Source organism: Tenrec ecaudatus, chromosome 10 (assembly GCF_050624435.1).
Source record: "Tenrec ecaudatus isolate mTenEca1 chromosome 10, mTenEca1.hap1, whole genome shotgun sequence".
Taxonomy (NCBI): domain Eukaryota; kingdom Metazoa; phylum Chordata; class Mammalia; order Afrosoricida; family Tenrecidae; genus Tenrec; species Tenrec ecaudatus.
Window position 1 is genome coordinate 36,219,241 of NC_134539.1, and position 18,358 is coordinate 36,237,598.

Sequence of the window (18,358 nt, forward strand, 5' to 3'; positions counted from 1 at the left end):
TTCCACTCACAGGGCCCCTATAGGACAGGGTAGAACTGCCCCTGTGGGCTTTCAAGACTGTAGATTCTACTCACAGGAACCCTATAGGATTAGGGTATAACTGTCCCTGTGGGTTTTCAAGACTATAGATTTCACTCATAGGGACCCTATAGGAAAGGGTAGAACTGTCTCTATGGTGTCTTAAGACGGTAGCTTCCACTCACAGGGACCCTATAGGACAGGGTAACTGCCCCTGTGGGGTTTTGAAGACTGTAGATTCCACTCACATCCCCCATAGAGGGTAGAACTGCCCCTATGGGGTTTCAAGACTGTAGATTTCATTCACATGGCCCGTATAGAGAAAGTAGAACTGCCCCTGTGGGGTCTTAAGACTATAGAGTCCACTCACAGGGACCCTATAGGACAGGGTAACTGCCCCTGTGGGGTCTTAAGACTGTAGCTTCCACTCACAGGGACCCTATAGGACAGGGTAACTGCCCCTGTGGGGTCTTAAGACTGTAGCTTCCACTCACAGGGACCCTATAGGACAGGGTAACTGCCCCTGTGGGGTTTCAAGAATGTCATTATTTGCAGGAGTAGAAAGCCCTGTCTTTCTCCCGAGGAGTGCCTGGTGGTTTTGAACTTGCTGAACAGCACCTAGCCCACCACGCCACCAGGGCTGTCCAGCACGGGAGCTGTTCCTATCCAAGGAAGACTCTAGAGGGCGCTCTGCTGGGATATACCAGCTGGGCCCTCATCGGGGCCAGAGCTGGGGAGGGGATTCCTGCAAGCATCTGGTCAAAGGCCCGGTGGGAGGGGTGCTGGGCTCACCACAGGGTGAGAGCAGACAGTGAGGTGCTCTGTGTGCATGTGTGCCTCAGGGTGGGCAGGAGCATGCCGGGACCACAGGGGAGGACTGTTACTGCAGGGCCAGAGGAGAAGGCCCTACTGAGGTTTCCCCACTGTGGTTCATCTTCAAGATCCTCTAAATGCAGAAGCAGTGCAGGGTACCCACATTCCAACACAGCCATTCCAACGTGTCTCTCAGAAACCAAAAAGCTTTCCATGCAGACTTGTGGACTGGGTAGGGGAACAGTTTCCCCCCCACCATGGGGCCCTGGGTGTCTTCTTCCTGCCTCTGGACGTCCTGGGTGGGCCCCTGAGGTTGTAGTATGCCCCTGCCCCCACCTCCATGGCCCCACTTGCTGTCTGGCAGCAGAGGGGACAAGCTGGCAGCATTCTGGCCATCTGCCTTAGGTGGAGGGGTCAGTTCCCTGACCATGTTGGGCTGACCTTCCCCACCACGTAGAGCATGTTGGTGTCTGCATCATAGAAGGGAAACAGCACCCCCGAGGAGCCATCCAGGTCTTCTTCCGTGAGAGGCACCGAGAGGTCGTCCTGTGAGGAGACGGGAGGCCAAGGCCAGTGGTCACTCATGGGCCCTCACCCCAGATGTGGCTGACACAGTACACAGATTTCCCTGGTGATTGGACCAGTGGGCTGCTGCTTTGGCTAGTTCTCTGCCTCAACCTGTATGCTACACTACCTGTGGGCCAAGCCAACCTGTGGATTGTGTTCTCTAGAGCTTCATGCTCCTTTGAGACTTGCTTCCTGAGTTTGTACATTGCTTGAGCTTGATGCTGGTGCATCCTGTTACCTTGGCTGAGTTCCAGAGCCCGTCAGGGTCTGCCTGGCTAAGCTCCAGAGATATAGGCTGTTGCTGACCCACCCTGCTGTCTGTTGCCTGGAGGCAGACTCTGCCTGCCTTGCCTGAGGGAAAACTCTGCTGTCTGCTTCTTTGACCTTGGACCTGGGAGCTCAGGAGAGTTGAAGGACTTCCAGTGTATTAACTGTTCCAATAAGTGAGTTGAACTGAGCCTTCTGTACTGCTATGTGGACTAATTAGCTGTTATGTTCCATCTCACTGTACACACACACACACACGCAGTGTCCTGGTTTGTTTCTCTAGAGAACTCTGTAACACACACACACGCAAAGTGTCCTGGTTTGTTTCTCTAGAGAACTCTGCGTAACACACACACACACGACTGAATTCGTGTATCTGTGAGAGCGAGACTGCGTGTGTATATGAGAGAGGCTGAGTTAGTGTGTGTGAGAGCTTGGGAATGTGAGAGAGACCGCGAGAAAGACTGGGATTGCATGTGGCGAGCGTGGGGCCTAGGGCGTACCCTCCCCAGATTGCAGAGGACCAATCCCTGGGCTGTCCTCAGATGGAGACATTTTTAAACACATTTGCACGTCCTAGTCTGCTGTCAACAAGCCACTTTTCAGACACCTCACTCCACGCTGCTCCCTCCTCACCTGTGTCTTTGATTTCTTTTAGGAGATGAAGGAGACTCCGAAAAGGGGAGTGATTTGCCCAGTTTCTGAAACTCATGCCAAGTGCGCCTTCAAACCCAAGCTGCTTGGCCTGGCCCTTAGCGCCCCTCCACCCCCACTGCCCCCTCAGCCATCTCCTCTCCCACAGCCACTCGAAATGACAAGTGCTTCCTGTTCACCCCCCTGTGTTTCATCCCTACATTGCTTCCTTTGCCCCAAAGGACCTCTCTGTCCCCACCACGCCCAGTCCTGGCCCCAGATTCAGCCCTTTGTCCTCCCTCCAAACAAAACCAGACTAGCACTCTCCTGGAGTGGCTGCTCGCATCTCCCTGGGACTCATGCCTGGGTCCCTGGCAGCTGGCAGACTACGTGTCTGATGGAGGAAGGAATGAAGAGATGAGAGGGGGCTCACCTGGCTCCACAGGGCCATCTGCCGGTTGTTCCATCGGGATGTGCCGGTGGACAGCAGCTTCTTCAGGTTCCCCAGGAATAGCACCTTGTTGGCCCGGTGCCCCTTGTAGCTGGCTTCCTGGGAGGACACGTGTGGTTGGTGGCAGGGAGACGTGGGAGGGCCTTCCTGCCTCCCTGGCCTGCTGCGCCCCTGGAAATGCCCTCCTTTCTCAGCCCAGTCCCGAGGGGCCCACCTCCAGGAGCTTTCATGCACAGAGGGCCTTGCCCCAGTGTTGACTGAGCGGTGGTGTAGTGGATGGGAGTTGGGCTGGGACCGGAAAGGTCCACAGTTTGAAACCACTACCTTGGGAGAAAAAGGAGACTCTCTACTCCCTAAAGGGTTACAGCCTCGGGACCTCGCAGGGGCAGTTCTACCCTGTCTTACATGGTTCCCACGAGTCGGCATGGGCATGGACGCCATGCGAGTGAGTCTGCGTTTTAGATAGGAGAGGCAGACTTGTGCCCAGTGCCAGGCTCTTTCTGGGTATGTGCTGCACCCCGACCCTGTGGTGGTGGTTGGTCAGGACGGATGGGCAGTGCCATTCGTGTGACACTGCATTTAATCCTTGGAGAGAAGGGACCATGGTCACAGTTGTGGGCCAGGAGGCCGAGGCTTGGAGAGCAGAAAGCCCTTCCCAAAGATCACAGGGTAGGGAAACAGCTCCCCGACCCCATGGTCAGTGACAGCTGAGGTGAACCCATGTGTCGGGGTCACACCAGGTTGGAATCCCAGCTCTCCGCAGGGGCACCAACACCCCCCTCTCTCTGGCCTCCGTTGCCTCATCTGGATAACAGGGCCATCTTCCCTCCCAGGGAGGCTGGGCCTTCAGAAGGAGATAACGGAAGTGGAGGCGGGTCTCAGAAGCGCCCCCCCACCCGCCCGGCTCACCCCATTGCCCAGGCCTAGCACCGACCTGCACAACAGTGCCCCTGCGAGGGTCCAGGATGCGAATCTTGCGGTCCTTGCAGGTGGTGGCCAGCAGGCTGCCGTTGGTGTTGAAGGACATGGAGAGGATGACATCCTGGTGACAGTCGATGGTTTTCACGGGGCCCATGATGACAGAGTCCGAGGTGTCCAGGTTCCAGACCATCACCTGCACACGTGGTAGAGAGCCGGCTGAGCAGAGCAGCCCCTCGCTGCTGTTGCCCAGGCCCCGTGAAACTCCCTGGAGGGGAGCTGCAGGTGGCAGCCTGGAGGGGGAGGGTGGCTGGGCCAGCAGCTGGAGCTGCCGCGTGGGAGCGGGGGACACCAAGAGCCAGTCTGGCAGCCAAAGGAAAACACCATCTGCCTCTGAGCAACAAAACATGCCGGTGGGGAGGGACCCAGGGACCAGGGAATCCAGGGAGTTTCAGACTGATTAGCAGCAGCTTCCACGTCCCACAGATTCTCAAGGCCACGAACTCTGGTGGTGTAGTGGTTACGCATGGGGCTGCGATCCTCAAGGGCTGCAGTTTGAAACCACCAGCAGCTCCGAGGGAGCTCTGTACTCCCGTTCACAGTTAGTCTCAGAAACCCACAGGGGTCGCTGTGAGTCAGCACAGACTGATGGCAATCCATGCCCACAGCCCCCTGCAGCTGGCTACAGAATCACACCAATGGAGGAGCCCAAGAGACACCTTCTGACCAGGAGGTAGAAATCCAGAGCCCCTCAACTCCATCGCCCCTACTCTAGAGGCCAACTCCATCACCCCCACTCTAGAGCCTTTCAACTCCATTGCCCCTACTCTTTTATCCATCAGAGGCTTCGCACTTCCTCCGTAGCCCCCAGGCAAAGGCTGAAGAGCCTGGCTACAGCCCCACCAGCCCCACTTGTGTACAGCTTGGGAAACAGAGGAGGCAAGGGACTCACCCAGGCTGCCCAGTCAGGAGGGGACCGAGGACTTGCGAGCAAGGGGGCTTCTCTGGGCCAAGCCCAGCCTACCTCCTCCAGGCAGACCCACCTTGTAGTCGTAGCCAGAGCTGAAGAGGATGCTGGCGGCTGTGGGGTGCCATTCCACCAGGCCCACCCTGCGGAAGTGGCCCACCAGTTCCTTCCTGAAGGCCGTGAGGTTCCTGCTCAGCAGCTGCTTCGGGATCCTCCAGATCTTAATCTGGCAACGAGACAGGGTCCGGGGAGGGTGAGCCACAGAGCAGACCGTGCTCAGCTCAGAGACAGGGCCCCGGGGGAATGCTCTGCTCACCACATTCCACTCAGGGACCCTCAGAGGGTCCAGGGTTTCACCAAGCCCCTCAACCCCCACCCCCATCAGGGACAGGTGTGGGGCCAAGAGAAGTCATCTCAGCAGCTCTGTCCCCCAGCCTAGGAGCCCCCCTAAAGTGCAGTGGTCTTCCCACTCCATGTCCAAAGGCCCAGGGTGGAGCCTTGACAACATGTTTGTGTTGCATCCTCAGGGAACCAGGGAGCCAGTGAAAGTTCTGGATTAGGACCGAGCAGAAACAATACCGTGCTTTGGAGGAGCCCTTTGATCGGCTTTCCTGGAAGGGGGGAGACCAAACTGACTGGGGCTTAGCAAAGGGCTGAGACTGGGGCATCCTTTCAGACTGCAGCCACAAGAAGTCCGGGCAAGTGGACCTCAGTTCAGTCAAAAGGCGGGGCGGCTAACAGTGCAGCAGGACAGCAGGCTGCCGGGCGGCACGTGGGTCCTGCTCACAGCGGCCCACAAATGGTAGCACCGGGGGTGCCTGCCGCGGAGGAAAACGGAGGCCAGATGGTGCTGGCCGGTGCTCTCATTGTCCGACAGGCATGCAGGCCCCTGCGTGTTCATATCAGGGTTTTCATGTAGACTGTTTCAACTGCATCCATAAATACTGATTTCCTGACCAGCTCCGAGTTACCACCGAGAAGCCTCGAGGGGAATGCCAGGGTGTTGGGGGGAGGGTGGTCACCACACAGAACCAGACCTGGCCGGAGGGCATATGCTCGGTGGGCCTGTCTGGGAGGAGGGACACAAACTGGGCATAGCAGCAGCCAAGACTGGCCACTCACCCAGGGAGCCATCCATCCCTCCTCCCACGGGGGTGGCAAGGAGACAGACATGGAGCACTTGGTCCCCGTGGTTCTGAATTCACTCTGGCGCCCCTGCTGGGGGCAGAAAGGCACTGCCAGTCCCAACAATCATGGCCACTCCCCACTACCACTGGGGGGTTGGGCTAGACAGCCCAAAACCCTGGGGCCACGTAAGGATTTGGAAAGACCTTTAAGGGATTCTCCAAAGAGCTCTGATGATGAGTGGGTGATCATTGGGGCTGCTAACCACAAGGGCTGCAATTTCAAATTCACAAGCCACTCCAGGGAGCAAGAGGCGGAGGCTTTCTGTTCCTGAGAAGACTGACAGCCTGGGAAGCCCACCAGGGCCCTTCTACTCTGTCCCACAGGGCTGTCGGGAGCTGGAGGCCACCCTGTGGCAAAGAGTTAGCCGGTTTGCTTGCTTTGGTTCAGAGACCTGCCTTAGGGGAGAGAAGGCCTGAGCCCTGGTTCCTGACCTGCCTGGACCATGTGGGGACAGTGCCGGCATCTGATATCTGGTCAGCAGGCCTGTACTCATTGGCGGCAAGGCCACGTCTTACAGGGCCTGACTGCCTCGGGTGAAACCACCTGGGGGGGCACTGTCCTTTATGTCCCTCAGCAGCCCCCTTTTAGAATTTTCTGCCTGCCTCTCCTGATGACCTGATCAGAGAGAGGGTCCTGCAATGTACTTTATGCGTATTTCCCTTTTTGCTTTGGCTGCCAGGCAGCTCAGAGTTCTCCCGCTGCAGCCCTCCTCAGCCCTTGCTTCTACTATTGCCACGCCTTTCTCCAGCTGTGGCTCTTGCTTTTTTGATAAGTGGCTCGGTTCAATGGGAAGAAGATGGCCTCTAGAGTCAGACCTCGGTCTAAAGCCCGGCTCTGTCTGCCCTCACACTCTGTGACCATGGGTAAACTGGTGCGCCTCTCTGATTCTTGGCTTCTCTGTCAGAAGATCACCCTCCCTTGTGGGGCTGCTGAGCGGTAGGGTACACAGGGTCAGAAGCACTGCAGGCTCACCATTCATGGTTAACTGCGACTTACCTGGGTTTAAAATAGCCGATCCTATCTGTAACCCTTGTTTTAAACCAACCCCTCATGCATAGAGTAAATCATCATAATTAACAGGGAACTCGGTGGGGACAGGCACTATCGACGAGGAGGGAACATTAGGGACTCCGGAGACTTGGGGGTTACCACCCCTCTTTTCTACGGACCTCAGTGTCTCTACCGTGCAAGATGCCTAACAGTTCCCAAACCTGTCTTGTGAAGGTCTACACGTTGGCCGAACTGCCGCTTAGGGCTGGCTTCGGTGCCTGTACTCACGCAGGGCGCCACTCCTACCCTTGTGAAGCTCCTGGCCCGTGTTCCGTGAGACTACGTGGCCGCAATAAAAATGCTCCTCCAGAGGGTGGGCTTTCCCACTGGAATAGGAACCACCTGGATCTTAATAACAGGTGTGAGCTGTCACACGAATCTTACAGGTGGAGAAACGGGTCCGTGGGAAGGAGGGTGGTGCCCCTGAGGCCCCCAGGGCCTAGACCTTTCCCTCCTCAGCTTGTTACCACAATCCCCCACGGGGCATCAGCAGCAGGGAAAGAGGGGGCCGAGCATTGACACCGCCCCCCCCATGCACCTTTACTGTTTTAGAACGTCACGGCCGCCCCCCGCAGCTGGCACTCACTGTGGCGTCTTCAGAACAGGAGGCGATCTCAAAATCATTAAAAGGGTTCCACTTGATGTCTAAGACGTTTCCTCTGTGTCCACAGACCTTGGGGTAGTGAGGGTCCAACTTTCCAGTCTGCAAAACAGTGGCCGGGAGGGTAGTGCGGGGACTGATTCAAGTTCAGCTTCTCAGTCAGCCAGCCAGTCATCGATGTTAACTGCACAGCAACTCTGTAGCATAACTTCCCCCTTGGGTCCCCAGGACCACAGATCTCTATGGGAGCAGACAGCCTCATCTTTCCCCCACAGACCAACTGGCGGGTTCAAACTGCTGACCTTGTGATTAGCAGCTCAGTGTGCAGCCCACTACAGCACCAGGGACAAATTGATAGGTCTCGGAAGAAGTCCGGTCAGAGTGTGTCTTAGAGGCAAGGATGGGGAGCCTTCATCTGACGTACTTTGGACATGTCGCTGGTCCCCAGAGAAGGGCATCTTGGTGAAGCAGAGGGGCAATGAGGAGGAGGAAGGCCCTCCCTCAAGGAGATGGACTGGCACTGTGCTGGATGAGGATGGCGAGGCACGGTGAGGATGGCGTGGGCAGCGTTTTGTTCTGTTGTGTTCAAGGTCGCTAGGGGTCAAAGCCAACTTGAAGGCACCCACAATGATGCTGCCGACACAGCCATCAGCATGCCTGTGCTAGTTCAGGGCCTGGCACATAAACCTGGTAAAAACCCACTGCTGTCGACTCAATTCTGTCTCATAGTGCTATGGAGCAAGAAACAGCAATGGAGGGTTGTCCCTCCCCAGCCTGAAGGCCCCCGACAGGAAGTTAGAGGAAGATCAGGTGAGCCTTCGCCAGCCATAGAGACTACTGGGCATACGCCAACTCAAGCCTGTGCCAGGTGGGCGGTGCACCTGGGCGGCCCAAAGTAGGCCCAGGTGGGCTTTATTCAGCCAATGGGGTCAGCCAATACCTTTGACCACGCCTCCCAGTCAGAGACCTCAAATACCCTGACTGTGGGACTGTGCTGGCCTACGCCCCCTTTTATTTCATCTTCGTCCTTCAACTCCTGTCCTGCGCCCCCGTGTTCAGTGGCAAGCCCCGGTGCGGTTTACGCATGGTTTGGCACGCTTCCCTACATCTAGCTTGTACTCTTGAGAATGTAAAACCTGAAACTTCTTCCGTCCTTTGTAAAAACTCACGTGAATTCATTCTCGTGTGAAGCCAAGAATCGGGTTATTTCCCACCTGGGGAAACCTAATAATAGCAACCTGCTAGGGCAGCGGTTCTGAACCTGTGGGTCACGACCCCTGTGTAGGTTGAAAGACCCTTTCGCAGGGGTCGCCGGAATCATAACAGCAGCGAAGGGCTGCGGCATGAGGAAGGTTGAGAACCGCGGCACTAGGGTTTCCAGTCTGTCAATCTTTGCTGACCTGGACAGCCAGATCTTCTCCTGTGGAATGGCCGGGGATTTGGATGGCAGACCTGGTTAGCAGCCAGGGTTTGAGCACATAGTAGGTGCTCACTCAGAGGCACAGTCTGCTGATGGGAGTGCAGGATGGTGTAGCTGCTGTGGAAAGCCATCAGGCTGTTCCTCAAAAGGTCCAACACTGAGTAACCACATGCCCCAGCAAGCCGGCAGCCCTAAGGGCTGAGGGGCTTCGAAGAGTTCATGGGAAAGTTCCAGTGTCTTTGAATTCCATGTTACCACGAGCTTTTTGAAAGCCCCTTGTGGTAGTTACATAATCTGTTGTCAACTTGAGACTAGTAAGAGTGAAAGGGTGGAGTTTAGCCTGCTAGTCAGGTCGCAGCTTGATGACCTCATTTGGAGGCGTGATGGAGATAAACAGCTCACTGGAGGCCAGACCCACTCTCTCTGCTTCCTCTTCCTGTTGACAAGCCACATGGAGCTACACTGATGGAGCCAAAGCCCTGGAGCTGGCGGACCCACGTGGAGACCCACACAATGCTGAGATGCTTACACTGCCACTGGATCCACAAGACTTTCCACCCCCTGGCCTGCGATTTTCCTGTACTCAGTGCCATTGCATGTGTTGTGTGAGTTTGAAGAGGAATTTATAGACTGGTATTGGACATATGGGCTAATATTGGACTTATGGACTTGAACTGGACTGGGCTGGGATGGTTTCTTAATATACAATTACTCTTTGATATAAAGTTCTCGCTTACACATATTTGAATGCCTCTGGATTTGTTTCTATAGTTCACCTGGACTAACACACCCCTCAAATAGACCCCAGAGAACTGGGATCTCATCCCCACACAAAAACTTGGAAGCTCATAGTCCCAAAGTGGGAGCAACCCCAACATTCAACAGATGAATGGATAAAAGAATATGGTCTATCCAAACAGGGAAATATGATTCCGCTCTGAAAGGGAACGGGGAGAGAGCGGTGGTGTGTCAGCCGGCAGCGTTTCCTTAGGTCTCTCGTGGGGGAGGATGACCTGGGTGTGAGTTCCAGCCGGTTCACCCCTGGGGGTCTGTGTGGCTGTGATGCTGAGCACCCTTGGGGCACTTCCTAACTAAGATAGACTAAGAAGAAAAGCCTGGTGATCTACTTATGAAAAGCGGTCAAGGGTGGGGGGGGGTGAGGAAAAAAGAATGACTGACATAGGCTATAAGATGGGTGCAGGCACCTTGACCCCATGGTGCTGAGTCAGACACGAAGGGAACACTGTGGGGCCTGCGTGGGCATGCGCTGCTCCAAGGAGACACAGCACAGACAGAATGCGGGCCAGGCTGTGCCAGAAGGCGGGCGAGGGGCGATGAGGCACAGCGACTGCCGCTTGGGAATGAGGTTTCCTTCTGGGGTTGTGGCCCCTTCTAGAGTGTGGTGGTGACTGCCCGTCTTCTACATATGCCAAAGCCCGCGGAGTGGCACGCCTTGGCAACAGTGCTGATTGTATGCTCTATCAAAGGGCACTTCCCTCCCTGTCCCTGCTGAGAATTCCTGTGTAGTTTTGGGAGGACCACCTGGGTCCCCAAGTCCATGCCACGCAGCCCGGAAGCTAAGATTTCCAACTCCACTGACAGACTTTGGATTCCTGGGGTCTCAGGGCAGCAGCATGTCCGTCATGGCTGCTAACATCTGACCAGCTCGCTTTACAGACCTCAAGAATGTGGCAGGATGGGATGTGTCCGGGCCATCCCACATGGTCCAGGCAGGTCAGGAACCAGGGCTCAGGCCTTCTTTCCCGTAAGGCAGGTGTCACCCCACATCTACCATCCGCCCTTGGGGTCCCGAGCCCACCCACCAGAATGCTCCATTGGTGATTGTTATGTCCAAGTGAGACAGGTGAGGGGGAGGCCTAGGGCGTTCATCCAGCGGATGCTTCCAGGGCACTGCAGGGCAAGGGGCTGGCTGCACAGTGAACACGAGACGCAGTTCTTGGCCTTCCGGCACCACCACCCTTAGGGTTCTTTGAGAGAGAACGTTGAAGCGAGCACCCAGCAGCCTGTCCTCCCTGCCTCTGCAGCGACCACTGCATTTCTGTGTGGCGTCACTGCGACCCTGCCTAGTCAGGTAGGTGCAGCGCTGCAGGGTGGCCTCAGACTGTGCTTTGAAGGTGGGCAGGCGGGCAGCTGAGCTGATTGTGGGCACAGAGTGTCCACGTCACCTCTGGCAAAGCAGAAAGAGCAGGCAATCTGAGCCAGCGGTTCACGGGGCTTTGTGCACACAGTTTAGTAGCTCTGCGAACAGTGAGGTGGTCCTGGGCTCCCCCACTTACAAGTCAGCTCTCTGCTCTCAGAAAGAGGCTGTCAGAAGACACAGACTGATCCTACATGGGACCCTGTACAGAAGGGCGCACCATCGGGTCCTCCGGACCCCCAGGGTGGATTAGATGAGCACAGTAAACCCGTGTTGCACTTGCTGACGTTGAGAATGTACTGTGATCATCCAACGCTCCTTTCTCCTTTTTCAAGGAAACGGTGGTATTTCATTTTGGGTAAAGGGCCACACGGTGTAAGTTACCCTCAGATGGTTCACAAAAGGGATTATAAGCACGCAGATACCTTCAGGTGGAGAGGCAGGGTAGGGGAAGAATGGGGACTGGGGTCCGTGGTGAGTCCTGTATGAGAGGAGGGGCGTGAAGGCTCCCTGTCTTAGCACTGGAGGAAACCATGCTGAGCGAGGTAAGCCCTGCACGAAAGGGCACGGGCACTGGGGGAAAGCTACTATGTACATACATTCCTGGGGTGAGGGCCAGCTACTGTGGCAGGGGCCAGACCCAATCCAGGGATACATATGACAGCCAACTAAAAAGGAGGGGAAAATAAAGAAGAAGTGGGGAGGGGAGAATAGAGCACTAACTCACCCAAGGGGAGGGTGTTGTTTATTTCTCCACAGGAGAGGCAAGAGAGGGCCCAGACTTCAACCCAGCACGCCGAGATGTGAATGCAACATACCAGCAAGAAGCAGGGAACTACTAGAGAGGTCTGCAGGACCAGCTATCAAGAGATATAGCATCTGGGATCTTAAAGGCTTGAAGATAAACAAGTGGCCACCTAGCTGAGCAGCAACAAAGCCCACATGGAAAAAGCACACCAGACTGTGATCATGAGGTGTCAATGGGATCAGGTATCAGGCATCAAAGACCCAGAACAAAAAATTATATCAATGTGAATGAGGGGGAGTGCGAAGTGGGGACCCAAAGCCCGTCTGTAGACAATTGGACATCCCCTCACAGAAGGTCACAAGGAAGAGACAAGCCAGTCAGGGTGCAATATAGCACTGATGAAACATACAACTTTCCTCTAGTTCTTTAATACTTCCTGTCCCCCACTATCATGATCCCAATTCTACCTTACAAATCCAGCTAGACCCATAGCATGTACAGATCAGAGCTGGAAACGCAGGGAATCCAGGACAGATAACCCCCTCAGGTCCAATAATGAGAGTAGTGATACCAGAGGGGAAGTGGGGAGGAAAAAGGGGGAAACGATTACAATGATCTACATATAACCTCCTTCCTGGGGGATGGGCAACAGAAAAGTGGGTGACGGGAGACATCAGTCAGTCTAAGACATGAAAAATAATAACGATTTATAAATTATCAAGGGTTTGTGAGGGAGGGAGGGAGGGTTAGGGAGGGTGGGGGAAAAGTGAGGAGCTGATACCAAGGGCTCAAGTAGAAAGAAAATGTTTTGAAAGTGATGATGGCAACAAATGTATCAATTTGCTTGACACAATGGATGTATTGTGGATTGTGATAGGAGCTGTATGAGCCCTCAATAAAATTATTTTAAAAATTAAAAAAACTCTCCAACTTAAAAAAAAGAAGTCCCATTGTCTTTCCATGTGTGCTGCATTTTCCACATGGACAAACAAACCGACAAAGGCCCTCGACTGGGAAGAGAGGCGCATGCTGCCTGGCCCTCTCCGGAGAGCCCACTCACAGCCCCACTGCGGACCTGGGAGGCCACTGCTCTAGTCTGGGTCGGGAGGAAGGGAAGTATGGGTCCAGCACACCTCTGCTCAAATTTCACAACTATTTATCTTTTCCATCTGTAAAATATGGAAAAAAATCTCTCCCTTGAAAACCTGTTGTGATGCTAGATGAGATGGGATGCAGGAAAGGCCCCTGGTACGCGCTCAGTGCAGAGTAACTATGGCTACGTGTCAGTGTGTATAACACACACACACACAGACCTGTATGTCAGTATGGAGGAAAAAGAATCGAGGAAAATGTCTCACTTGGCCTTACCACTATAAGCACATGGCAAATAAATAGGGTTTTTGTTTTTTTTTAAAAGATCCTTTTTTCCTACACTTAAATCTTAGCCAAAAAGCCGAGAAACGATGATCCTGCTTTTCAACTAAAATATAAAAACTCCTTAACTAGGAAAAAACAAAACAAACCCAAACTCCCTAACCTTCCCCCCCCCCAAAAAAAGTCTCAATTTTGCAACAGAGTAATATACATCAAAACAAAACGACAAGCTTTCTGGGGCCTTCTGGGCTAGCTGAGTATTTGCTACAAAAGTAAAATCGGGGAAGATAGGTGCACAGCACTGTTCTCGTCTTCCGCACAAGTGACAGACATTGCTAGTGGATCACAGCACTCTCTGAGCCCTTGGCTTGGAGAAGCCCTGAATGAGCATGGACTTGCCCTGGTCACTGGGTGAGTGCGGGCAGAGCTGGGCTTGAGTGCAGGCCTCGAGCTTCCCAACTGTGTGTATGGGGTGGACTGTGCTGAAGAGTCTGACTGCTCCCCACCTACGGCCATTCCCTGGGTCAAAGGGCAGGAGCAATACTGTGGCTTTTGCTACAGGCCCCCCAATTACCCTGGGGCCTTTATCTTTATTCTCTGGCCCAGGGCCATGCTCCAGTTTCTGCCTTTCAGGAGAGCTTATAGTAACACTGGCCTTGGACTGAGGGACAGCGTGCCAGGGGGCCCTATTCACACCCAGCCGCAGCCTTCCAGCTCTGTGGAGTCAGGTGGGGGGTAAAGTGCTCCAGGGCCTGGCAAGCTGGGCCAGTGCCCCTCCCAGGCCTCTGAGAAGCAGAAGCCCCATCCAGACAGCTGGATGGTGGGTCCTCCCTGGGGGCTGGCGGATTGCTTGGTGCCTGAAAGGGTTTGTGATGAGGACGGGCATTAGCAGACATTAGTCAGGCTGATGATCTATTAACCCAGCTGCTAAAAGCCCAACCAGGGCAGGTACATTTATAACCCAGAGGCCACTTCCGGCTCTCTGCCCATTATACCCTCAGTCAGCCAGGACAGGCCTCTGATTTATGGGGCGCACAGATGCTAAATCAGAGGAGACATGCCCGCTGTCCTCACAGACTGGCCCACAGCCCGAACTTAGGCACTCCTCGGGGACAGCCTGCTCAGCCTGGAGAGGCCAGACCTCCAGGTCTCTGAGGTGCTTCCTGGGGCCGAGGGAGTAGACAGAGCTGTAGGGTCCTAGAGGGGCAGGGGCACTCCAGGGGACAGAGCTCAATGGCCAGGCTGGGCCATGATTGGGGGTCATTTACGTGGGGCCCCGGTGCTTCACTCATAGCTGATTTAGCTCCCGGGCACTCCCACTTCACAAGTGCCAAAGCAGGGCTCCCCGGCTGACAAATGCCTACTAAGGGGGTGCCGAGCCACCAAAGCTGGGCATGCTCCCTCTCGCTGTGCACTTGCTCCCTGCGGCCGTACGCTGGGGGTCTCAACAGCAGCATGTAGCCTGTCACTAACGACCTTCGGTGCGCCTGGTTGCACTCCGCACACAGGTAGGGTCACAGCCAAGTCAGTCTAGGTCCCTAGGAGATGCCTGCCTCTCTGAGAAGGCAGGGTAATATACTCAGCATGAGAGGGACAAAGAGCCTGGGAGGTTAGTCAGAGAAGGCTTCCTGGAGGGAGAGGCCTTTGACCAGGCCAGGGTGGAGGGGGAGGCATTTTAAGTCAGAAGGGCAGGCAGGGCTCTGCCAAACCCAAACCGCAAACCCACTGCCACTGAGTCGATTCCGACTCCTGGTGACCCTGCTGGGCGGGGCAGAGCCACTCCTTCGGGTGTAAAGCCGACCTACGTCATTCTCCTGAGGAGCGGGGGGTGCGGGGGGGGGGGTATAGGTATGAACTGCTGACCTTGCATTTCGCAGTGCAAAGTGACTAGCCACTGGGAGGGTTTCAGGAGGGAGCAGCCTGAGACAGCATGCAGGGAAGTGGGGCTGAGGGCCGGCGGGAGGGCTGGGGCTATGGGCACGGAGGCTGTGATCTTTACTGGTTCCAGCTGGACTAGGCAGACGACAAGGAGCCATGCCCTGATTGGAGGTGGCGAGGAGCCCGAGCTGCCCAGGATGGCGAGCACAGTGGGCATGAGGAGGGCCCTTCCCTGGTCCTGGGAATGCACTAGCTCTAACCCGCACATCTTACTCATTTGGGAAGGCCACTGGGGAGACCGGGGAAGCGAATGCCTCGCCTCGGGCTGGAGGTCTCTGTTAACCCTGCTTGGTTACCTCTCGTGTCAGAGGGCTCATTTCCACCTGAGGTTGTGTATCCACTTTCAGACCCCATTGAAAAGAGAAAACGCTTCTCATTGCCCCTCCAACGCCCACTTCCAGTCCTAGCTCTGCCTTTTGGGACCCCAGAGTCACACTTGACCCTGTGTCCCAGGCCAGCCCCTTGGGCATTTGAAGGTGGAGGGCCCACCCCTTGAGCCTGTTCTTTCCCAAGCTGGGCTTTCACAGCACCCAGCTGTTCTAGAAGAATTAGTGGGGTGGGGTATCCTTGGGTGCTATGAACAACCCTGAGTGGTGGTGGGCTTGGATGGGGGAATCGGGATTTTATCTACAGACGATGGGGAGTCCAGGGGAGCAGGAGAGTGGTGTGGCCAGAGACGGGCGCAGAAGGGTCAGCCTGGCTTGTGATCGCAGAGTGCCAAAGCCACTTGCCCTCCCAGCCACCCAAAGGCCATGGTGCCCAGCCAGCTCCTTGGGCTCACCGTCCTCCACCTCAAAGCAAAGTCCACCCTACACACACACACACACACACGCACACACACGCACACAGAGGCACACACACACAGAGGCACACACACACAGGCACACAGAGGCGCACACACACACACAGGCACAGAGGCACACACACACACACAGGCACACAGAGGCACACACACACACACAGGCACACAGAGGCGCGCACGCACACACACACACACACACACACACACACACACACACACTGGCTGGGCGGAAGGGGAGGGCAAACCCTATCCTGGCACGTCTGGCCTGTCTCCCACTGCCTTTGTTCCGGGTGCACGGCCCTTGGTTGCCAAGGCTGCGGGTACAAGGTTGCGAAACTTGCCTTCCAGTCTCCTCGGAGGCTTCCCAGGTTACAAGGTACAGACCATAAAACACACAGAGGAACCCTGACTGCAGCCGGGCCCATTGAGGACGCGGGGTCAAGGCCCTACAGCTTCCACCCCTTGATACATACAGAGACTAATTTGCTGGCCTGTCCTTTATTTGCCGAATGCCTCTCTGGGCCTGGCAAGGGATGGGACCCTTGGGAGCTAAGGGGTCTCTGCAGATCAGAGCCGAACCTAGGTCTGGGGTCTGATCGGGGCCTTGTCTCCTCCCTCCGGCTCTTTCGGGGAGCCTAGTGCTCACATCTGTATAATGGGGCAGTGTGTGTGAAGCAGCCCTGGTGCTGTCTGCCCCCCATGACCCCTCCTCAGGAAGGCTGGACATGTCTAAGGAAGAGATGTACCAGCCAGCCAGCCAAGGACTCTGAGGCAGACGGGAGGGATCCTTTTAACTAGAACTGGGGATCAGAGGACACGAGGAGCTAGTGTGACGACCATGCCATTGCAGTGATGTCAAAAGACGCACTGGGACGAGAAGAATCCTGCTGTCGGGAAGAGCGTGCTGGGCAGTGCACCGCTGCAGACGCAATTAGGTTAACGGTTGGCACCCCATCATTTGATCTCCCTTAGGTGCCACTTAAATCTGTCCTAAGTGTTAATGGTTTCGCCTTTCCTTTAGATTGAGGTTTCTAATCTGTTTTACTTTGTTTCTGTCGTTCGTTTTTTAAAATTGTTTTTGTATGTGAAATCCAGAATAGGTCAATGTGCAGACAGTCACTGGAATAATGGTTTCTTCGGAGGGGGAGGGTTGCGGCAAATGGGGAGCTAATAATGAGTACAAGAAAGGAGAAGACGCTCTCCAACTGGTTGTGGTGAAGTTTGTACAGCCCTTCTTGATGTGACTGAACTACTGCACTGTCTATGTGAATTGCGCGCCAATAAACAAAGATGCCCCTGCTCTGTAGAGTGTGGGGGCCAGCAGACAAAATGCCCAGGGGCAGGAAAGAGGATGGATGAAGTAAGAGGGGAGATAATTTCAGAACCTGAGTGTTTGGTAGGTAAGAGTTCGTGCTACTGGTTTGTCTACTTGTGTGTTTGAATGTCTCCATGGCTGAGAAAGTGAAGGAGAGGAACTCTTTCCTAAGCAGAGCCTGCTTTGTGGCCTGCTGCATCGGCCTCACCTGGGGGCAGGGGCTTAGGGTGCACAATCACAGGCTGCCCCGTTAAGTCCAAATCTCAGGTAAAGCAGTATTATTATTTTTATCTATAAGTATGTCCCATGCCAAAAGGGACATGGGACATACTTCTGTATTGACTATGCAAAGGCGCCCGACAGTGTGGATCCTAACAAGCCATGGACATCTCTGCAAGGCATGGGAATTCCAGACCACTTCCTTGGGCTCACTTGGAACTTGTGCACGGATCAAGAGGCAGCGGTGTGACCAGAACACGGGCCTAGTGCGTGGTTTAAAATCAGGAACGACATGTCTCGGGGTTGCATCCTCTCACCACACTTACTCAATCTGCGTGGAGAGCAGCTCATCAGAGAAGCTGGATCCCATGAAGAGTGTGGCATCAAGACTGAAAGAGAGGCTTGCTAACAACTTTTGATACGCAGATGACACAACTTTGCGTGCTAACAGTGAGGAGGACTTAAACACTTGCTGATGAAGATCAAGGATTCGAACCTCCCACCAGAAGGATGCACTACAGAGAACAGCACTGAAGCTACAGTTCCGGGGAGGGGGCGCGCCCCACCAGAGCACACAGGCGCACACTGAGGGAAGGCGAGAGAAAGAGAAAGTGGAACACATCCTGGCCCACCAAGCCCCAAGGACGATATTCCTGCTCAGAGCAGCCAAGGCACAGAAAGGATGATAAGGCCAGCCCCACCACGAGACACAACATCCCTTACTGACCCATAGCGTTACGGGTACAACACTGGAGATACTGCGGGAATTGTGCCTGATCTGACACCCCACACCAGGGAGAAACATAAAGGGCGTGCAACAGGGGGTGCAAGGGGAGCAAAGCAATGAAGCCCGAGAGGAATCCCAAGAATAGACTTTGTGGGCAGGGCGTGGCACCTCATCCGACTTGACC

At 55.0% G+C, this 18,358-nt stretch overlaps 1 protein-coding gene across 1 annotated transcript in view; it reads right to left on the minus strand.

The window, feature by feature from the left end:
* Window positions 1-18,358, minus strand: part of CORO2A (coronin 2A) — a 66,353-nt gene that overhangs the window by 8,556 nt on the left and 39,439 nt on the right. Inside the window, exons 3-7 of the mRNA XM_075560207.1 lie at window positions 7,459-7,575; window positions 4,711-4,860; window positions 3,684-3,863; window positions 2,732-2,848; window positions 1,273-1,377 (exon numbers count right to left, since the gene is read on the minus strand). Of these exons, the coding sequence (XP_075416322.1) occupies window positions 1,273-1,377; window positions 2,732-2,848; window positions 3,684-3,863; window positions 4,711-4,860; window positions 7,459-7,575 (669 nt within the window). The remainder of the gene's footprint in view (window positions 1-1,272; window positions 1,378-2,731; window positions 2,849-3,683; window positions 3,864-4,710; window positions 4,861-7,458; window positions 7,576-18,358) is intronic.